We start from the raw sequence: 24,121 nt of genomic DNA on the forward strand, positions 1-24,121 counted from the left end.
TGATCTGCTTTTCTATTTTGCATCCCCTTTAGTATGGAAGGTGAATGGGGCTAAATGTCTTTAAATAGAATGTGTAAAATTTGGCCATGTCAAGACACAGTGATCGTCAATTATAAACACATTTCTTTTGTTTGTGTATTCTGGCATCAGTTTTCGGTAAGTTTCTTTAGAATGTTTAAAGACAAAATGTTCTGTGTTAAGACAATGAATTTGAATGTGTCTCTCAATGCGGGCACATTATCACGATGTTCTAATGTGTAATACTTTTTAAAATAGATTTACCTCTAGATATATTCATATATTAATTCTTTCTTTAGGTCACTGCTGCATTGCTTTACTGATATCTACTGTGCTAGAGTAAATTAATTAATGCTACAATGTAAATTAAAACTTTTCTACCAGAGAAAGAACATCGAACTAAACAAATAAAAAGGGCATGAAGAATCACGACACAAGACTGACATCACACACAACATACGTCTGATGTTTGCAGGCATGCAATCATACCAGTGAACCATTAAGAAATCCTTTATTAATAAACATGCCATCTGATGTTTGTATACATATGTAACGGTGTATCACTGCATTGCATATGCAAATTTAGACTCAAATACAGAAATTTACTTGGCTGGTGTGCATGTTGTCATATTAACATGGACAAACAGCACATGTTTACATGGTCAAATTTCGCGTTAACTTTATAGACTTTTGTCCTAATCTGGCTTCCATATATTAATATCACACAAAAGACAGCAGGTATATTCAAATCAGAATCCTGTCAAGCACAGATGATGCTTTTCGTTAAAGTATTTGGATGACTACAATGTCAAACACTGTTGCATTTGCGTTAGTTGGAGGATGAGCCATAAATTACAGCAGCTGACATTAATGTGTCATGCGTAGTTTAGGACCAAAGTCTGCACGTCCTCGTGTTGTCATTCCAGGACCTTGAGCTCTGAGAGAAAGCAATGCCCTTCATCATAGGCTAATGCCTGTGTGCTTTGAGAGCCCTGACAAATTCAATCTCTGGTCTGTGAGCATCCCTGGACACTCACTTGGAATGACAGGGCCTCTCCTGGTACCCTAGGGAATACTGGTCCGTATTAAACAGAAGTCAGGCTTCATTTTGTGGACGGTTTGTTGGACTGGCTCGCAGTCCTAATTACGTTACTTTAGCTGTGATTTGTATTTGTATTTTTTTCATTTTTCACTTCGTTTAGAGATGTTCTACGAATGTCAAATTACCAAATACATTTCTGAGAATTCTGTAAAGCCCTTTGAATGACTGCTATTTTCAGATGGCTTTTTGCTGAGAAAACCTTGGCTTTAATAAAAATATTAGATTGAGGTTTCTGTCAATTTATCTGCCTGTTGGCTTTCATTATTTTACTTCAGTTGCAATGCATCGTGTTTGGATACTGCTGTATAATTTAGTACAGTAATGCAAAAATGCTATTACATTGTGTACATTTTTTATATATATTATTAAAATGCAAAAACAAAACAAATGTTACTTTCGTTACAAAAGTGCACAACTGAAAGTGTGCAAATTTAAGCATACTTCATGGTGGTTTTTGTTGTATGCAAACCATATTACTATTATATATATATATAATATATTAACTATTAACTACGACATTTCTCTCAATAAATTCTTAATTTGCTGCTTATTAATAGTTAGTAAGGCAGTTGGGTTTAGGTATTGAGTAAGATTAGGGATGTAGAATAAGATCAGGCATTAATATGTTAGTAATTAGCACTAGTACATGGCTAATATTATAGTAAAAAGCAACTAAAAGGTGTTACCTATTCTAAACTGTTACTATATATATATATATATATATATATATATATATATATATATATATATATATATATATATATATATATATATATATATATATATATGTTTATTTTAGCTACATTTAAATAAATTTAGTTCAATAACTTTCAAAACAAATATTTAAATATAGCTAAAATAAATTGTTTGCAACCAATTACCTTAAAAAAGAAAAAAAAAAAAAACTTTTTTACAGTGTAATATCTCTGTAATACTAAAATAACACTAACTACTTTATAATTTATGTCCATTATACCCTGTTCTATTTTAAATATTGACTTTGATGGTGAACAGAAAACTAAATATTAAAACTATGATTACCTGCTTGTCATATTGAATCTGGGAGTCAGACAGAGAGATAACAGTGTTGCCGTCTGAAACGGTCACAACAGCAGGAGCTGCAGTCACTCCCAACACTGTGATGTTCTCAAACTTCAAGTTATTTGGATCCCGGTATCCATTGTGGGCAACTTGCATTGACAAAACATCCTGATCCAGCCAAAAAAATAAATAAAAAAAATAAATAAATACAATAATAAAAAAGATTGTTGTAATTGATGGACATGCAATGTAATGTAATCTAAAAAAAACAACAGCAACCAAACAAAAATGTGACTTTATGATGACGTACATTAGACACGGAAAACTGGTAATGAATGTAATCACCAGATGCAACAGTATCTAAGAAACAAACAGAAGGAAAAGTTATGAGAGACCAATCAACCTAAATCAAACAAGGATTATTTGTTTTTCCAATAAACAGTTGGATTAATCTAATAATTTCTCCTCAAAATGACTATTATAAGAGGCAACAATAAGAATGAACCTGTGACAAATTTGAAAGAGTTTCAAGCCAGTGTTGCTTTTTCACAACATCTCACATTCGTTGCTCAAATTCATGTGTTTTTATGCCTTGCAAACTCAATCATTTAGTTTTTCTTTGCACTGTTAATTTATTGAACATTTTGATGTTGCTAACTCTTGGGTGCATCCAAGCTAAATATTTGTTTCGTGAATTTATACCTATCATAAGGTTAAAATATAACTGTTCTTGCAAATTAAAAAAATTACTTTAAAAAAAATCAATTAACTTTTAATGAAATGTAATTCAACATAAAAGGGAAAACATTTAAAGAATTTTAAGTAAATATCTGAACTTCTGACTCTACCGTTCTTTTTGAAAAAAAACATTCTTGTTATTCAGTCCTGTATAAAGTCGATTTTTTGTTTCTGACTGTGAACTGTAAAAGAAAAAAACATGTTTTAATTAATAGCAAGCCCCTCCAAAATACCTCGAGAGTCTCCGTCATCCCAAAATAGCTCGCCTGATGCAGCCTTGTTGTCATTGAGTGCGACGATCAGTCCCATGGGATGACGCCGGCTGAGGGAACACACAACTTTCATCACACAAACCTACAACTTTTTACCATAAAACTGAAGAGCAGATAGAAATTGGATCCTTTGAAGTTCAGATGGGATTCTTGTTGGTGAATAATATGTCACACACACCGTACGGCACACCTGAATTTTAAATAACTTGTACTTCACCTTGTATTTATGATGTGTTCGAGTATCACCCCTACTTTGAATGCTAGCGCACCCTAAAAGATACTTTAAAAGATACAGTGCATTGCTGAAGGTGTCATATAGTCAGAGGGAAATAAAAGCACTATAAAATGAATTGCTATTGAACACAGAGCAATTCAAACAATTTTCCTAACATCAAATAGAAACTCAGGCCTCATGCAGATGAACAGGAATGAGCTGAATGAAAACACTGAACTACCACTGACAGGAATAATAAATGTCTGAAACACAGACGCAGGTGCGCAAAAAGCACAACACCATAAATATGTATCCGTTCTCAATATGATACACTAAATTTGAAATATTAAATCTTATAGTGATGTGTAGAACCAAGTACTGAATGGCTGTCATATTCATATACAATGATAATTCAAAGAATCCTGCGGTATTTGTCCAAAATACTATAAAACAATAAGATGCATTAGATGTGTTTAATGGCTGTATTTTCATGGATAAGCTTTAGTGACAGAGCAGTAGTTTAATATGAGCATTTTTTAATCATTTAAGGCTATATACAGTAAAAGGTGTTTTTTTTGTACCTGTATGTAGTGGTGACATCTGGTCTCTGTACAGGCAGAATGCCTCCACCTCTCAGATGCAAACCAATTGTATCTTCTGGCAGGAGCATTTGAATTGTTGCTTTGCGATCTGTAATCTTTTCCCCCTATAAAACAAACCAAAAATCACATTATAAACATATTGCATAATACTTTATTGTTTAATAGTTTTTGTACTGATTCAAATGTAAATATATGTAATATAAAATATAAAGTTTTGATATGAATATATTTTGGATTGCTGGATTTAGGAACAGAGTTATAGTTTCTACCAAACTAGAAACTTACAACAAAACACTGGTATAAAATGTGACTAGGACATTCTGAAAGCTTCTTACATTGTTTGACAGAGATCACATAATTTACACTCATATCATCAAGTTGTCGCTATGTTTTAGTAGTACCTGAGCTTAACAAAGATTTACTTTCAGTATGTTTTTCACCTCACACACTATCTCTAGCTCGAGACCCCTCACCACCTCTCTCTGTCTGTGTGACTAGGTCAATGGCGAGATGACGAGACAGACACCGAGTCTCCGTTCTTTCCATACATCATTTCAGATCCAATCAGGTTCTTCGTGTCGCTCCTCTCCTTCATACTCTGTCTCGCTCTGCCAGAGCCCTGCTTCGCCAATCACGGCTTCTGTAATCAACCCGTTCTGAGACGCGCAACACACAGACGCAAGGGATCGATCCTATCAGTGATCTGATCGGTGCTAGTTAATCTGGCTATTACAGCACTAACCAGACTCTAGAGATGCTTAAAGGAAAGCCTCTGCCTCACACTCACAACAGGAACAAGAAGACAATGGTTTCAAGCTGAATTTAAAGACATAATTCACCCACAAATGAACATTCACATTAACATGCCAGAGGATGGTCTTACCGTTTCAAAGTTGTACCAGATGGCATCTGGGATATAGGCCTCCACAAATTCAACTCCCTAAAACAATAATAAACACAGAAAAATCAGCTGTACATAAAGATAGACATTATTTTGATGGTTTGATCATTTGCATTTTTCATGAAACTAATGGGCAGGCTATCTTCAGATGGAATTTTTCTGAGAGGTTTGGTGTTCCTGTCATGGTTTTTCAAGCTTCAGGAAGAGAAAATATGAGTGAGATATCGGAGAGTAAGAAGTTGACAGAAAGCGAAGCAGCAAACGAACCAAAAGAAAAAAGGATTCATTCCTGTGCTTGAGGGAAAACCCATACACTTCAGATGGTGGCACTCAAATATGATATTCATATCAAGCTGAAAGCACTGTGCACCGAAGACCTGACCATGAGTGACTTTAAGAAAACAAAAGTGTGTGTTAAAAAAAAAAAAAAAAAAATGCATAGTTAGACTCTAAAATCTGATTGACTGAGCCAAGTTTGAAGTTGTGAATACAAACATATAAGAAGTATAATCATTGGTTAATAAATATACTACTAGTTTCTGTACATGGGTTTGGTATATTTGTTATAAATTATCAGACAACACACAGGGATGTTTCTTGTGCTTGTTTTAACCTAATCCTAGGGATAACAGGCAAAAATAGAATAAAATAAGCATATACTATACTATTCAAAGGTTTGGGATTAATTGTTTTTATTTATTTATTTTTATTTATTTTTTAAAGATTTTTATTCACATGATACTTCAGAAATCATTCTAAATGCTGATTTGCTGCTCAAAAATTTGCTTATTTTTATTATCAGTTGCTGAAAAGATTTGTGCCACCTACCGTAGTTTTCAGACTATAAGTCGCACCTGGGTATAAGTCGCATCAATCCAAAAATACGTCATAATGAGGAATAAAACATATATGAGTTACACTGGAACAATAAAAATTCTGTAAATAAATGCCTTTACCGTCCTTTTTGATTAACTGAATGCATCTTTTTATGCATGTATTATTATTATTATTATTATTATTATTATTATTAGTATTACACCAACCCCAACATTTTGCACGATAATGTATAGGAAAATACAGATAATTAGTCTTATATTTTTCAGAATTAGTAAAACTGGCCTTAAATATATAAAGCCTGTTCTGTCATTCTCAAAGCCACAGACCTGTCAGTCTTTCTTTGTGCCTGGTCATACAGAGAACAAGATAATTATTATTATTATTTTTTTTTTTTTAGTTGAAAGTAGTCCTGACCTTCACACAGCGGTGGCTTCTCCCTCTTTGAAGCTCAGCAACATACTTGACTCTTTAATTGAGAGCATGCAAAGAGTGAGAACATTTGAGCACTTAAAAAAGATGGCTAAGACGACAAAAAAATCTGAAGGTGGGAATAGATTTCCCTAGTCAAAACCCATGTTGAGAAGATCAAAGTTCAACTGATCTGCAAGTTAGATGTCGGGTGTCATTAAATTAATTCTTGCAAGATGAAAAACAACAGCAGTTTTTCTTCCTTTCAACTTGTTATAGCACCTTACAACTTTTTTCGTTCCACATGGTCCAGTAATTATCATAATCTTTTATGCAGCTGATGCATATGGATTTTGCCGCTGATTAAAGTGTTTACATCACATGCGCTCTCTGAAGATTTGAAAAACCCCAAAGCAGGCATCTTTTGACGTATGTGCATCAAACTTTCTCAAAACGGGCCTTTTGCCATGATCTCATGGGAAGCTCTTTGAACATGAAGAGTCTGTTTCAGTCACATTCTTGATAAAATGCATGAAGCCACATTAGACTCTTCAAACAATTCATCACACATTTTCACATGGCCGCAATCTATATTCAGTTCTAATTTCTTCATAATGAGGTCGACGATCTCATTAGAAAGAGAGAAAAGGAGGCGATGGAAATGAAAAGAGAGAGAAAAAGTCCCATCTTCCTCACATTTGTCCCAGAGCAGGTCATCCACATGGGATTACAGGAAGTCATATAACAGTATGTGTGTGTGTGTGTGTGTGTGTGTGTGTGTGTGTGTGTGTGTGTGTTCCCTCACAGGATCCAGCACAGGTGTGATGAGAAGATGTGCTCCCCACATGAACTGTTTGTGCACTGCCCAGGTTTCACTGTCAGAATAAAACCTGCAGAGCGAGAAACAGTTTTTAAGTTGCTCCTGACATCTGAATTTGAAACATGCCAAAACAAGACAAAAACTATGAATCAAACAAACAAAACAAAACATGCCAAAACAAGACAAAAAAACATTACATCAAATAAACAAACAAAACAAAGGAAACAAACAAACAAAACAAAACACAGAACATGAAAAAACAATACAAAAAAAAGCTATATTTTGGGATTTTTTTTTTTTTTTTTTGTAGTTGTTATTTATAAACCGTTTGAAAAATGAAAACATCATTACACCAGCCTTCAGTGTCACATTATCCTTCAAAAATCTTTCCAATATGCTGATTTGCTTCTTGAAAAAAAAACATTACTTATAATTATTATTATACAATAAAAAATGATAATTATAATTATGTTAAAATAAGTTGTGCTGCTTCTGTAATATTTTCTTTAGGATTCATTGCATGTGTGTACAAACTCACTCATGCATCATGGGACGCACTACGGTCTCTCCGTTAACATGGGCCTTGTAGAACAGAGTGTAGAGGTACGGCAAGAGCGTGTATCTAATGTTCAGGTAATGCCTGGAGGTGTTCACCACGAGAGAGTCTAAGCCGTATGATGCAGGGTCCTGGTCCTGTTAGAAAGAGACATAAAACCAGTCAGGGAGAGAAAGCTGAAGAGCAAAGAGAGAAATGGATTTTACTGTGTGGATACTGATAATATGTTCATCATGGCGGAGAGCCATCGGTCGCAGAGACAGCCGTGGAATGATTACTCTCCAACTAAAAGGTCAAATCTTATTCATCTAATTTCACCAAGAATATAATTTTCCATTCATCCTCATTTGCCCTCTCAAACTCTCGCTCCGGAGGTCTGATTGCTTCTCTCACGCCAATCTCACAATAATGATTAGAGAAATAAATCTTCTACAAATAGCATTTAAAGAGAGAGTACACGTTTGTAATTCAGAGCCTTGCCATTGGGCTAGAGATGTTTGAAGAGGATGACACTTCGTACACCTTGAGATGTTTATGAGTATTTAAGGGCGATACGTACTGCATAACCTTGTGCGTTGTGGTTTCGGCTGAAGGGGTAGAACGCGCCCACTTGCATCCAACGTGTGCAAAGCTCTTCTGTCGAGTCGTCAAAGAACCCACAGATATCGGCACCGATCTGCAGAATAACATCATGAGATTCAGGGATTCAGGAAAAAATCACTCCTTATTATTTCAAACATTTCCCCACAAAAATGCAAGGCACTTAAATGGAGATCAAATGGGCTCTCAGTATTTTATATATAAAGTCAAAACTGTCTCCTCATCTTCTCATAAATCATTTAAAATATATATATTTTAGTTGGTAACTTGTTTCTTAATCATCTATTGCATGCACTAGAACAAAATAAATATTTGATTCAATTGTCATGCATTCAAATGATAATATATATATATATTGTAAATTATTTGGGAAGATATAGCTAAATAATAATAATAATAATAATTATTATTATTATTATTATTATTATTATTATTATTATTATTATTATTATTATTATTATTATTATTATTATACAATAATACAATAATAACAATAATATATTTAGTTATTTTTTAATCATGCACTAGGGAAAAATAGATTCAATTTAATGAAATTTCCTTGAAATTCAACTAATCGCATTATTAAACACACACACACAGTGTGTGTTTGTGTGTGTGTTTAATAATGTGATAAGTTGAATTTCAAGGAAATTTCATTAAGTTGAAATTTGAATATATATATATATATATATATATATATATATATATATATATATATATATATATATATATATATATATATATATATATATATATATATATATATATAGTTTATACAAACATTTTCTATACATTTTTATTCATAATATTTTATACCATTTTACTAATACAAATTATACTTTTTTTTCCTTTTATTATTATAACAGTACATATATGGCGCATATTACTTTAGGTAATATAGTGCAGCAATAAATGTTTACATCATCCATCCCATGATAAATTCATTGGATCTGACTGTTGAGTCAGTCAGTCAATGTTAACTCAATTCAATCTGAACACGGAGTCTGAATGTCCATTCAATTTCTCATTGCATTTCATGGAAACTCAATCAAAACCAAAAGCTTTCTCCAAACACTGTTCATGTCTCTCAGTGGGGCTGTTGTGTTATGAAGACTGATGACGGCCATTGATTATCCATGTTGGAAATGACATTTAGTTTGGAGTCAAACCACTTACATAAGGGATTCCGAAGAGGTTAAACTCAAGCATGCCAGGTATCGCCCACTTAATGTCATTCCAGTTGGCGCCGTTATCTCCCAACCAGTGCCCAGAGTATTTGCCCACCCCAGGGAAGGAGGAGCGGGTGAAGACCATGGAACGGCTCGTCCCAAACGTTGCTTTAGACGCCCTGGAATCAGAAACACAATATTAGATGCATCGGGAGGATTGGCACCACAATATAACAAAGACACGACGCCGTTGAGTGGCCTAGGAATGCACAAAGATGACAAACACACAGGCAGGAGTTAAATGTGGGAGTTAAGCAGAATGAGAGAGGGGGCGTAGAGGAAGGAGAGTGGAGCAAATCAATGATGTAGAAATTACAAGATGAGTAAAAAAAATAAATTCTTGCTGAAAATGAAAAGAGAAGAAAAAAGATCATGCACAATACTTTTAATAACTCTCTTCGCCCCCTTTGAGGAAAACATCCTGCCATATGACAAAACTAGCCATACTTTAGTGAAACACTGAGTCACTAGTGACGCTGTTTGAGTCACCAATGCTGTGACTGACTCAAACCTGTCGTGTGCTGTCCCTCATTCATCAAATACATCAATTCTAAACTGGTTTAGTTTGTCTTTTTAATCATCTACTGCATGCACAAAGAAAAAAAGAAAAAAAAAATGTTTGCATTCAATTGACTTCATTTATTATTATTATTATTTTATAACTTTTTAAAATTCTTTTAGAAATTAAAATAAATTGCTGAATAATAATAATAATCGTGTTATTAGAATAAAAATAATAATTATTATTATTATTGTGATTCAAAATTATTATAAATTATTATAAAAATTACAAATGATCATTTATATACATACTGTACATATAATACTTAACTTTGAATTAAATGTGAAGTAAATACTAAAAAGAAAGGTATGGGTGTTTTAAGAATGCATAATACAAAAAACAAATGAAAACGTTACATAACTCTGATATTCTCTAGTGCATCTTGAAGCTCATATCACAGTGCTTCAAAGTAAAAATATGCACCCTGAAGTAGAAAAGAAAAGAAAAGAAGAAAAAAAAAAAAGAAAAAAAAAAAAAAAATGACCTCAAGGATGTTGTCTGACCAAGATCCTTTTATTGGTTTATTAAAAACAATCCATGCATTATTAACCATTTATTTTTCAACTTAAATAAATCAGGTGCTTGAAAAACGGAGAAAATGAGTTTGTAATCCGGAGGCAACATGGTGCAATAGATTGCTAAAGAGAATTTAATAAAAAGTACTTTAAAATATGTAGATATACACTAACATTCACAACATTCTTCAGCCAACCAGACCACTACGAAATGATTCAAAAAACATAATTCCAAAATCATCATGATTATGATGTCACAGCCATGAGCACATTAACATTTGACTATCCATCTGCAGTTATCATTCTGACTTGAAAGCAGCATCTGTCAATCATAACAGAGATCATTTGCATACAAAACGCGGAAAAACCAACACTTACTTGTCAGTGGCCAGGACCATAGAGTACCCATACAGACTGTGGACATCATAGTGGTTCCCCCATTTGTGTTTAGCATCCATGCATAAAGTCTTACTGTACATCAGATCATCGAGGATACCTGTAGAGTTGAATAGAAATGATGAGGACGGACGTCTTCTCTACAAAAGTGATGCTAAATGACAAGGATCTTAATGGGTTCTACTCTCTTTTGACGCATCTCCTGATCGCATCGCTCGCATCCAGTGTAATGTTAGAAATTAGATTACGTGAATCATATCATATAAAAAATTTGTTCTTCTTGTTTCTTGGGTGCATTTTAACCCAGACCGCTAAAGAGAAAGTATACATCTATCTGTAGATGCATTTGAGACTCACTTGGGGTGAATGGAGGATAGTTGAGTTTGTTATCAGCGCAGCCTTTAATGCCTCCCTTCACAAAATTGGCCACCTCATTCATGTCCTTAGAAATAAAACAGAAATTAGTTCAGTGCATCCTAATTCAGGCGGCTAATTGTCTCAAGATGAAACCAAAACCCCGTAGGAAGCCTTTAAAGTCAACATGAAATGGCATCCACAAGCATTTGCTTTCATAAAATGATGCACTTCTGAATTGGAATCATAGGGCTGGACTTGATTTTATTAAACAGGAAATGATTGGATGGTGTAAAATACGTTTTTTTTTCTTTTGATTGTAATATTTGTAACATACATATTTTGTAAAGCTGCTTTGAAACAATATGTACTGTGAAAGTGCTATACAAGTGAACTTGAATATAATCGAATCGAATAGGAGACTGATGAATTGCTGCTGTTAGCAAGGTCGATTTTGATTTCAGCTCCACTTAAAAGCTTTTCCGTCTTATAATGTATTCTAGATCAGATGTTTATAGAGCTTTGCTGTGTTCGAATATCATGATTAATACATATCGATGCAGTGGCATAAATAGTATTGATTTTGGAAACTAGGAAGCTGGAGATCGGAATCAGAAAATTTTTCACAAACCTTTCGTGACCTTTACACCAAGACGTAAAATGATCAGGTTCAATATTTGCTCATGGGTAATAATGATCTCTGCGGGTTACTTACAATCCAGAGAGCATCATGCTTGACTTGCTTGTGGAACCGGGAAATTTCATCAACCCACCAATCAATGCAAGCCTGGTTAGTGTAATCAGGAAACACGGTTTCCCCTGGCCAGACCTGTGACATGAGATGGGACAACAACGCTTAATTGTCATGAAAATAGTTTAAACAAAAAACATTCACAAATACAAAATGAAATAAATAAATAAGAGATTCACTCACTAACATCAAAATTGGCCATAGATGAGATTTAGACCTGCAAAAAGCCCAGCCTGTCTACAAGCTTCTTGTTATTTATGGCTTTAAGTTTTTAAGTGAGTTCTTTTCTGATCTCACTGGCTCTGAGCTGCATGAAAGCATGATATTAATCTCTAATGCAAAATCAATGCAAAAACTGACCTGAAATAAAACCATAAAAAAGCAATTAACATCTGCCTGTGCCTAATGGGCTAAATAATCACAAGTGATATTATCGACATATGATATGTGCCTTATTGCCCTGAGGGGTGACTGACATATGATCTAACTCAAGGTTACAGATGGTAAATTAATGGTCTCTCTCATGGCAAATCACTCCAGCTGTTCTTCATTCAATCGTTCACTTATGTCTCTTATCTTATTCTGCTTCATTCTAGTTTTTATACAGTACAATGCTAATTCCTACACTAAGTCGGTACAATATAATGTCTCCCAAAACAGCACTGGCCAATTTATAACATTTAATTGGTAAAAAAAAAAAAAAAAAAAAATTGCAAGGAATGTAATGATTCTGGCTCCAATTCTGATTCAACCCCAGTCTTTCAGCTCTTTTTAGTAAGTACACGTAGTACAAATTTTCCATTGCAAAATAACTATTTATACTTATGTCCCTTCTGCTCACAAAGGCTGGATTTATTTGATCAAAACATCAGTGTAAATTGATTGAAATACACAGCGTGAAAAGGTTTTACTGTATGTGATTTATCTCTTCACGCTGTGTGTTTCAACTAGAAAAGACAATGCAATGCCATTCACTACGCAGTGTCTACATCAGTGTACAAATTCAGATGTCCTAAAAAAAATAACTAAAACCAAACGAATGTAAATCATTTAGTTAAGCATTTTTTTTTTTTTTTTTATCCAGTTCTCAATCTTTAACCCTATTAACAATTAACCAATGTAATGCCAAGATCAGGAGTATCTTCTGAGGATCTTACCTCTCCCAGTAAAGGTGTTTCTCCATCTGGTTCAGTGACCCAAGCCTTAGCTGCATTTCCCCTCTCAAGTGCTTCATAGGGTCCGTTTATCCTTTGACCTGTGGATACGGCAGGATCCTACCAAGAAGAAAATGTATAAATGTATGACTCAAAGCTCATCCAAAACTCAGAACTAACTTGGTAACCTATAAAACTCTGGATCTCAGCATAAATGAAGCTGTAATCTCAATGGCTCACCAGTATGACGATGTATTTCTGTCCTTTATCATGCATGTAGTCAGCAAACTGAGGCAGCTCTGCAAATTTCTCCATATCATAGGTGAAGATCTTTTTGTTCTCCATGTAGTCAATATCAGTGTACTGGACGTCCTGGAACACAAAATGATGCTGATTCAGCTTCCAGCCCTAGTACTAATAACATGAAATCATTTTTTTCCGCTCTTTGAGTATCCTGTCTCACTTTAAAGTCTAATTATGGAAAAATAAAGGTTCTTTATTGGCATTGATGGTTCCATGAAGAACTTTTAACATTACGTTGCACAAAAGTGTAAAAGTTTCTTAAAATGTTATTTAGGCTAAGAAAAATAATGATTCTTATAAGAACTAATCAGTTCTTGAAAGGCCTTTGAGGAATAAAAAATGGCTCTTCTATGGCATTGCTACGAAAACCAGCTTTTGGAATCATTATTTTGAAAGGCATAAACAGGTTGTTAATGTTTGTTTCACTGCAGTCTTGTCCTTTAGAATCAGCACCTTCAGCCTTTACGATGGCAAATGCCTCTTTTGCATGCTGACATTGTAGATTCACTCTTGTCTGTTTTGATTTTTCTGGAAGGCTTGACTTCCTTCAACTATCAGCAGATGGTGAGTTTCTCCTGCCAGTAATTTTCTAATGCTAATCAGGCGGAGATGCAATATCCTGACATGCTAATGCCCTCTTTGTTCGAATTACATCAAACATTGAGCTTCAGTCCATCTTTTGGCAATTAGAGCCTCACCATAAGGTGCTAAACGCTTCTAACTGTGTGTATAGGTGAAATGCACACATGTGGAGTCATTATTCATGAATCGCTAGGCTTGGTTCCATGTTCTGGATTGTGGCTTTGAAGTACTGGGTGGAATCAAGTTTTATAGAACAAAACGAGGACCCTGCTTCTGTTCCTGGCACTTACATACGGAAGGCCGGCCTGCCGATTTCTCTCCACGACTTTCTTCACCTCCTCCAGGCTGCCGTAGTCCCAGCGAGAGAGCTGGAAGCCCAGAGACCAGTACGGAGGGATGAAAGGCCTGCCAATCAGCTGGAGACACATAAAGCAGTGTTAAACACGCTGAACATCACAGGACTCCCCTCAGGCTTATCTGAAAGCCTCATTTAGGCCTTTATGATTTTGCTTCAACTTTCGGCAAGAGCTAACGGCAATTAGCATTGATAAAGTTTTGGTCATGGCATGATCCTCATCACCCTGTCAGCAAATTTTTCAATAACTGCTTATTATGGCTACTAACTAGTAAATAAATAAATACATAAATGGAACTCTGTTATTGTGGAATTGTGGTAAACCTTGTTTTCTTAATATTTTGAATAGTTTTTTTTATTATTATGTTTTCTGTTTTTATTTTAATTAAAATGAAAGTTATTTAGTTATTTTTTATGGGATTTGTCTTTTATATTTATATTTATATATATATATTTTTTATATTAACTATATATAATTATGTTTATATATTTGTTATTAATTGAAATGTAAATTTTAGTTTTAGTTATTTCAGATCTAGAAATCATGTCTCGGCAACTAGCTGCCTCTTATTTCATTTCACATTTAAAGTCCTTTATTATGGTTTTAGTTTTAAGCTTAGTTTTTGCTCACAAAAATAACTTGAAATTGACAGCAAATATTGATGTGATTTGAAAATGTTCTTTTAAATGAAATACGATTTTAACAGGACAATAGTCAATTAATGCAGTTTGTTGAGAGTTGTGCAATAAATTATAATTTATTATTTTATGATTAGAATCGGTCATTGCTACAACTTATAATTTAAAATATTTGAGTCATTATTTTACTAAAACATTTGAATGTAAAATGCCACGAGTGACCAGAATCACAATCAAGCATTTCAGACATTTTTTTTATTTATTTTAAATTTTATTTATATATATATTACTACTTTATAAGATTTTTTAAGATTTTTGCTTTAAATCTTTTTGGAAAGTGGATAAATTATCAGAATGGAATTAAAATGACTCTATTAGATTTTCCTCCATGTACAAGTTTCACCGTGTCCTAGCATGTGTACTATCCATCATGCTGCATCTCTATCATAAAAATAAATAAATAAAACACAAATCTCACTTTCGTGAACTCGTCCACCACTCTTTCCGGTGTTTCTCCAACTAGGATGTAGAAATCCAGAACCCCACCGATAGTCCGGAAGGTTACGGCCGGAGCAGGCTGGACTGTCACTTCTGCACACAGCCAAGAACAGACAGATCTAAACAACTTAAATTGCTCTAATTTAAATTGCTCTACCTTTAACAAAAGCAGCCATTCCATACCCACAAACACACTATACGTTATGTGCACAAACATCACAAATCATTTTATTAAAGATTATTATGACTTCAGCCAACGGCAAAGCTCATGATTGTGACCGACAATGCAATAGAGAGGGTCTGTTTACCCATAGCATTGCTGTTCATGAGGAAAACACCAAAGGATTGGCCGCTTGCATCCTCCAGACATGTGAAATAGGGGTAATGGCCGTACAGGTTGTGTGTGCCCTGCGGTAAGAAAAGACATTAGGGTTTGTGATGGTAAATTTCTATCTTTTAATCAGTTTATCCGGAAATTGATCTCACAGATGTTACACTGTATAAAAAAAGTGCTACATGTGATATGTTTATAATAGATAATATGGCAAAGTCAATCTGATTACACTGGATTATAAAAAAAAACTAAAGTAATATATACAAGTCAGATCAGTTAGAAATAGCTATTAAAGGAAAAGTTCACTACAAATAATATTTCTGTCATCAGTTATTCTTTCATTTTTTTCTTCTCTGGAACATACTAACATGCATTTATAGAGAAAATTATAGTAATGAAAAAAAAAAAAAAAAAAAAAAATCTATAATTAGGGCAGTTGAGCTCTAAAACAACAACAACAATAAATAAATAAATAAATAAATAAAATATATATTTCAAGTTGTCTGAAATAATTACATTATTTTAAGTAATTCTTCGCTGTAAATCGAACCTAGACCTCCTCAGAAAAGTAGTAATGTTTTTCTAAATTATTTGTTTGTGAATCAGACTCAATGACTCAATGATTCTTTAGCATCAGTTCTCAGAGAATAAGAATTTTAATGTCAGTGAGATGTCTTTTCAGCATTTGTAATTTGGTTCATGAGTTTTATTAACTATATTTATGATGTTTTTGCATTCTTTTTGAAGCTTCAAATCCTTGGTTCTACAGAGTGGCCAGGATATTCTTCAAAAAACTTGCCTAAAAACTTGTATTTTTACTGTTTTTGAATAGTGAAAATCTAAATGTTATGACTCACCCCATTGGGAAAAGCATCTCTTGTGAAGACAGGCCAGGTCCTCCAGTTGGTGTCATGTCGAAAGGTCTGATGGACATGCTCTCCAAGGCCATAAATATTGTGAGAGGGGAGTTTAGCTGAGAGCTGAAGGTACTGATCAGCAAAAACCAGTGGCCCAATGGTTGTGTCAAACCTGACAGAGCAAGAGCGGAAGAGATGGTGTTAAGAAGTTTTTGCACAGTTCAGTTCGTGGGTGAATGTCATGAAACCTGTCAAGAATATATTCACTGACCAACAGAGACATGAAAACCACATGAACACACCAGAATAAATGATACACACTGATAGATGGGTCATCTAAAGATCATCTGCTGCAACCACGAAAACAATTTCCTGTTCTCAAAACCTAAACTTATTGCTGTGAATCATTCTGTTACGTGTGCATCTTCTTATCTAAAACTCTACTAGGAATTTTAAAAATAACATCACTACAGATAAGATTAATGAGCTTATTACACATCCACTCCTTCTGATCTATCAGTCCACGCTTAAACCTCTTTAGTCATGAATAAAAACATCATTATTAGGCTTTTAAGACTGGCTTTTTATCAGACGAAAGATTACCGATTACTGATTGTTTTGCAACACACATGAAGATATGACTATGGTCACGTAAAAGGAAATGACTTTAAAAAACAGAAGCAAAAAAAATTTTCATAAAAATACCCAATTTCTGTACTTTATATGGCAAATCGCTCTTTTCTTTGGAAATAAGATCTACTTCTCATGCTGTTGACAGCTGTTTTAATAAGGACAACATTTCATGTGGAATCAGTGTCTAATCCGGATCATTATTTTCATCTTTGATGCATGTATAAGCTCTTGCATCTGCAGTGTTTGAGCATTGCAACAGCCATCATACAGTTAGTTCTTCAATGTAAAACAGAGCTGCTTTATAATGAAAATCGGGTGCTACTAGATTGAGCATTTCCTTTGATACTAGCCATAAGGTCAAAGGTTAACAGTTTGTTGATTACTTTTAAACTTTTTTTGTATATTACCATTCTTTAACGTTGACTTTTAATTGCTTTTAAGTTACATTCTAAATGTTTACATTTAAACTTTCAATTTTCAACCATTATTTTGTTCAGTTCTGTTGACATAATATTGTTGATCATTACATTAACTGTTTTTAATTAAGGTGTAGTAACTTTGAAATTGTCTGTTATGAGTCTGTTGTTGAAGGGTTTAATTGTGCTGAATAGTAAGGTAAACACTACACTGACTCTATTACCAATGACTGCACTTATGCCAATGACAAGTAATATCTTACTTATTCTTTAGATTTACATGCTAAATAAGTTACATTTAGGATATGTTAGGCTAGTTACTGTACTGATTTTAAAGAGGTAAAACTATCACAGGGTCACAACGTAATGTATTTTTTTTTTAGCAAATGCCTTTCAAATGTGTTACGAATTAAGTTCTTCCAACTGCATGTAGATTGTTGGTTAAAAATGTATTTCATTATAAAAAGATGCAAACTGTAACTGAGACAAATGCTTATTTTTTTAGAGTGTATATGCATCCAATATGCAGTGTTACCCTGATTTCTTTAATATTTCTTTAAAAGGTCACTGAAATAAATTGCTTTGGTGACAGATGCAACATTCATGAAGCAGGCCTGATAATGATCATAACCTTCCTGACATTTTTCAACAGTACACAAAAAGGAAACAAAGCAATTTCCATCAACGGCACGCAGACAGCAAGATGAAAACCGGCTGCTTTACAAAAAGCTCTCTTGCATTGCTCCAGGCTTCTTTCAGACCTCGCCGGATTCCCTCATTCTATTTATGCCTCTAATTTCTGTCTTTTTGTGTTGTGATTGCTCTTCATTTAGTCAAAGAAACACTCGTGCTGCATTGTTAGCAATGCACTAAGCTCACAACAAAGAGTCGACATATGATCTGTGCGTGAAAACGAAGAGAAAAGACGAGGAGCTCCCCACTCACAAAAGTTTTTCAGGAGATGTTGTTCTCCAAACTTTCAACCCAAAGGGTTTCTGGATCAGCTCCAGTCTATATTTTAGGGGTCCGCTGGGGGTGTCGGAAAGTGACTGCACATGCTCGTGAGGAACCTCGAACCTTGCTTGATTTGCATCAGTGATCTGGTAGACAAAGAGGACATTGCACAGCATTATAGACGTGTTTACATGATGCTTCGGCTATTTGTGTCGGTTCGTAAACAGACCTTAAATCGAAGACGGTTTTCTGTCTGCATTTCAGCGGAGAAGGTCAACTCTTTAATATCAGCTCCAAATAGAGATGGAGCATCCATTCTTGTCAGCTTGGCCTCAATATCTGCAGCAAAGCAAACATTTTCCATGAGGTCTTTGTGAAATGTTTGCTCTACTTGCTACATGGTCAATTGGAAACTTTTCAAAGTACAATAGAAAGCAGATTTGAACATTTTCTGAAAGAAATGGCTCGAGACTCTCATTTAATGGCTATGTGTTTAGTAAGTCTGATTGCTCATAAAAGTAAAAGCAAACTTATCCTCGACAATCCAAATTAATATATCATTATATTCATCACAAAAACATGTACAAGTTGCATAAAGAATTTATTGCAATCCCCAACCCTTATTAAAAGCAGCTAACAAGAAGCCTTGAAAGATTTCTATGAAAACAGTTTATCATTTTTTTTTTTTTCATTACAAAACCATGGCCAGTAGAATTAGTTTCACAAAATTTCACCATATAATAACATCATTAAAAGACACCGTTCCCCTGATATAACCTTGCACAATGGTGATATCTTGTGGCAATACACCACTCCCAACTTCAAAATAATCTTGGAATAACTGGCTCATGGCAAAAGAGCCAATAAAAAGACTTATCTAAAATCCAATGATACGTATCATAATGTTTTATTACGACATCATCATGGTACAGGCTGAACTCACGTGTGCTGTCTGGCTTGCTTTCGCTGATCACGCTGTAGCCGTGGTTTTTGGAGAAGAAGCACCAGGGGACATTTGTCTCACTCAAGGGGCTCCAACAGCAACCCCTTTCCAAACATTTTTGCTGTAAGGACACATACGAAGATTTAGCAAAGCATGCTGGGAGTTTGTATGGAATGTGGGCCATATCCACTGCAGTTTACCTGGGAAGCGCTGCCATCTGGGAAACAGTCCACTCTCTCTCCCTCTGGAATGTTGGGACATTCTGGGACGATGTCTGGATCTGATCCTGAAGCAGAAGTTGAGGAGAAATTGACAAATATAGCAAATTACCATTTTTATACACTTTAGTATATTTTTATTTAAGCAAATTCCAAACCAATACAATAAAGCTTGAGGTCAATGAGAGTTTTAAATAATGTTTAAATGTTTAACTCTTATGGTCACCAAAGCTACATTTGCTTTATCCAAAAAAATAAATAAATAAATAAATAAATAAATAAATAAATATATATATATATATATATATATATATATATATATATATATATATATATATATATATATATATATATATATACACATATATTTTTTTTGTTTTGTTTTTTTTTTGGATTACTTTTCGAATATAAAGGCTTAGGTGAAAATACGAATTATATATATCTATTATCAATATATCAAGTTAATCCATTCTTGCTAAATTAAAGAATTAATTTCTTAATATATATATCAAAATCTATAATGCACTTGTGACCACACATCGGATGAATTCTTTACTAATACTACAAGTTGCTTGGTAACTATATGTGATTTATTTAACAGTAATGTCTTTCAACACAATACTTAACCTAAACTTAACCCATAACTGTTGTACAATCTAGTAATCAAACACTGGCTTATTGCCATACACCATAAACATACAAGGCCAGAATTCTTCAAATGTACATATTACATAATCAGACAGACAGTATTCTGTAATCATTGACCAAAATCGTATATTAAACACAACCACAATTCTCCTAAAAAACATGCTGCTGAACATATGTTTTCCAAAAAATCTTTGTTCATTTTTTAACCTGATCTCCATCGGTACCCTTGCACCCCTAAAACAAGGTCATCTGAGAGCATAGAGACTCGCCTCACCCAAACCAGCTGTCCCAGGCTCAATTTGTCCCCTTTAAATAAAAAGCACTTTACCAACATCAGGGCGGTAAATTGAAATTGAGAGTGACAGCTGTCATAATAAGGCAGTCTGTGCGTGCTTGAGCTCGTGCCCCGTGCGAGCCGTTAACCAGTGCCTCTGCACTCTGTGTTTTATTTTGTCACTGCTGGGTGTCCTTGATAACAATCAGGATGGACATATTCTTTATACTTTAGTGCAACATCAAAGACTCACATGTTTCACTGTCCTTGATGAGGCGGCTGCTGTTTTATTTTATTTTTCATTTTTAGGTAATACACTGTTCCTGAAGAGCTGCAGTCCCACGGTATGTTTGCCCTTGGTCCACACTTTTATGTATATATATATATATATATATATATAAAAGGATGTGTGATATATAATAAGTAAGGTAATATATTTTGTGTCTAATATCTAAGTAAAGCATGAGAAAGATCATTCTTTCTATACAGGATACGATTTTGGATACATTATTAAATGTTTTTTTTTTTTTTTTTTGGTCACAATATCACAGTTAACTGAACATAAGGTGAATATATGCATGTATGCATTTATGTATGAATGTATGAAAAGAACTTTGTTGAACTGATAGTCTATTATAGAACTGTGTTAAACATTAGACAATTCATTCCTACTATACTGGATAAATGATTCAACTCACAATGTTGTTAACATGGATATAAGATAGGTTGTTTTTCTTTTGTCATAAAATCATAATTCTGACAGGGTGGATCTTAAACCATTTTCATTCTTTTAAATGTTGTTGTTGTTTTGTTTTTTTATCTTTTAAAGCAGTTCTACACTGTCAGCAATGATTGTCATATTCAGTATTTTTGTCTTGTTTTCCAGTTCAAATATAAAAACATGATGTTTATATGTTTACTTCAGAAGCAAGTCTTGTTTTGTGAAAAAATTATCAAAAATTAAGTTTAAAACAAGAATAAATATCTGCTAAGGGGTCCGAAAAATTAAAAATCCATAAAGAAAATAAGTACATATATATATATATATATAATTGTATGTAAAATGTGAAAATGTTGCTTTGGTTTAATGCATCCTTGCCAAATAAAAGTCATTATAGAATAATAAAATCTGGACATCCTTTACTAAAACATAAAAATGCACTTCTGACCACAATTCAGCTGAATTATATATAAATACTATGTTTTTAATTAAAAACTCACAAACGCTCAACACATTTAAAAAAAAAAAAAAAGTCAGAAGAGACAAAGAAGTATTTGTAAAAGAAAAAAAATTAGAAAGAAAAACAAACACAACTTTTATACTATTCTTCTTTTTTAGAACCTTTATTATTATTATTATTATTATTATTATTATTATTATTATTATTATTATTATTATTTTAATTTTCAAAGAAAACTTATTTACATAGAAATACTTTTGTAAATTAGCCTATTGGTCCTTCCAAAGGTTTCTAACATCCAGATGTGTTTTTATCCCTGCAGAGTTTATGAATGCATGTTTGTGTCTCTGTATGAGCCTCTGTAGTTGTTGGAAGTCAAATTATTGGGGTCTGGTCACCTACCTTCTTTCATGGTCCCTGGTTCCCCAGTGGCCAGTAAAACAACCATTGCGACAGCAACCACCAACACCAATGAAAACAACACCATCAGGGAAAACTCCAGCCCTGAGAAGTGCCGCTTTCTCATCTGATGAACACTCACACAATCATAAGCATCCTATAATTCATCTCCCTGCACATCTCTGACATACAAAGCACATGTCCTTGAGTCTGTGTATGAAATGCAAATGCTAATGTACAAAAGATTTTTGGTACTTCTCTCAATACTGTATTATTTTGTACGTGTGTGTGTTACCCAATTTGTGTTTCGCATGTTTATATGCTTCTTCTCTATTCATTCAAAAAGAAGAACTTCATGCTGCATTCATCTATTCTGTTTGTTTTCAGACAGATAATACCATAATCTACACTTTATATTGTCTTCCATCTTTACTTTGAACTCAAGTCTTTTTCAACAAAACACTGGCGTATTTTAAAAAAAGAATGTTCGCTTGAACAGACTCACATGACAAGACAGAAAAGCCACATAATTGTTCTTATGGATCAAACAGTCTCAATTTAATTTCACTCCTTCAGAGTTAAATTGATTGTTTTTCATTTTCACAGCAGCTTGTGGGGTGAAACAACCCAATGAAGATAAAATGTTGCAAGCATTGTCATCTTGCTAAACAACTGAACATTTGTATGTGCAGCAAATGGCCTATTAAGAGTCATAAACATGTCACGATAACAAAAATCATTTTTTTACAGCAACAGACATGACTGCGTTTAAGCTGTAAGACTTATACAAGAACATCTTATAAACAAAATAAGTTATAGTAATTATATTAATGAATTGTATATAATAAATTAAACATCTTAGTAAATAAATAATATTATATTAAATGCATATACCATATATTACGACTGAATGACTGTTAATTACTTATATACTGATAAGTGGACAATTTTTTTATAAAAAAAAAATTCTATAATATATATATATATATATATATATATATATATATATATATATATATATATATATATATATATATATATATATATATATATATATATATATAATGTAATAATCGTATATATATATATATATATATATATATATATATATATATATATATATATATATATATATATATATATATATATAATAAAAGATAAAAAATATATATTTTTTTATAAATTTAACATTTTATTTGTACTACCTTCACTGTTGTTATGTCCTTCCTTTTTCAGTCCTGTGCGTGAGTTGAAGTCAGAACACACTGAAGAGGAGTAGAGCTGGACCGTCTGTTTTAAGTAGCTGTGAAATTAAAGTCCTCAGTAGGTGTTTTTGTGATTTACAGCTTTACAACCAGAACTTATGTTACGTGATGGTTTACCAAAGTTCATGGTTATTGAGCAATGCTCCTCAAGACAATCTAAGAATCATTCACAGACTGATCCAAATCCAGAAGCATTTCTTCTCTTTTCACTTTGTAAGAGTCATCTTATCCACCAAAAAAAAAAAGATATTAATGGCCACTTTATCACTGCATTGTTTACAATCTTCCAAGCTGGATTTAGCTGTCAAATAACTGAGCTGTTGCGGGTCTTTAGCTCCACATCTGTGATGAACAAATATAATTTTGCAAGATATTTTCTGTTCCAAAAATATTACATGAACTCTTTCTAAAAGCTTGAAAGAAGCAATTAGACGAGGCTGGTTTCATGAGACGTTCAAATTTAAGCTGGAAATGTGTGATTTCCTTTCAGTGATGTGTTGAACGAGAGCTTAGAGACGTAAGATTATTCGCAGACTAATAAGTACATTTTAA

The 24,121-nt window shown here is 33.5% G+C and overlaps 1 protein-coding gene across 1 annotated transcript in view; it reads right to left on the reverse strand.

Annotated features, from left to right (window-relative positions):
• LOC113118133 (sucrase-isomaltase, intestinal-like) overlaps positions 1–23,615 on the reverse strand; it is a 49,273-nt gene extending 25,658 nt beyond the window's left edge. The window contains exons 1-24 of the mRNA XM_026287061.1: positions 23,510–23,615; positions 22,308–22,431; positions 19,785–19,870; positions 19,585–19,705; positions 18,871–18,980; positions 18,633–18,787; positions 16,639–16,810; positions 15,756–15,855; positions 15,428–15,540; positions 14,246–14,371; positions 13,311–13,442; positions 13,074–13,190; positions 11,881–11,994; positions 11,169–11,253; positions 10,794–10,911; positions 9,286–9,457; positions 8,069–8,185; positions 7,492–7,646; positions 6,939–7,023; positions 4,871–4,927; positions 3,967–4,091; positions 3,133–3,221; positions 2,472–2,521; positions 2,162–2,329 (exon numbers count right to left, since the gene is read on the reverse strand). Coding sequence (XP_026142846.1) covers positions 2,162–2,329; positions 2,472–2,521; positions 3,133–3,221; positions 3,967–4,091; positions 4,871–4,927; positions 6,939–7,023; positions 7,492–7,646; positions 8,069–8,185; positions 9,286–9,457; positions 10,794–10,911; positions 11,169–11,253; positions 11,881–11,994; positions 13,074–13,190; positions 13,311–13,442; positions 14,246–14,371; positions 15,428–15,540; positions 15,756–15,855; positions 16,639–16,810; positions 18,633–18,787; positions 18,871–18,980; positions 19,585–19,705; positions 19,785–19,870; positions 22,308–22,431 — 2,691 coding nt within the window. The 5' untranslated portion in view covers positions 23,510–23,615. The remainder of the gene's footprint in view (positions 1–2,161; positions 2,330–2,471; positions 2,522–3,132; positions 3,222–3,966; positions 4,092–4,870; positions 4,928–6,938; positions 7,024–7,491; positions 7,647–8,068; positions 8,186–9,285; positions 9,458–10,793; positions 10,912–11,168; positions 11,254–11,880; positions 11,995–13,073; positions 13,191–13,310; positions 13,443–14,245; positions 14,372–15,427; positions 15,541–15,755; positions 15,856–16,638; positions 16,811–18,632; positions 18,788–18,870; positions 18,981–19,584; positions 19,706–19,784; positions 19,871–22,307; positions 22,432–23,509) is intronic.
• Between the last annotated feature and the right edge of the window lie 506 nt (positions 23,616–24,121).

The sequence above is a fragment of the Carassius auratus genome, chromosome 18, assembly GCF_003368295.1.
Source record: "Carassius auratus strain Wakin chromosome 18, ASM336829v1, whole genome shotgun sequence".
In the NCBI taxonomy this organism is placed as follows: domain Eukaryota; kingdom Metazoa; phylum Chordata; class Actinopteri; order Cypriniformes; family Cyprinidae; genus Carassius; species Carassius auratus.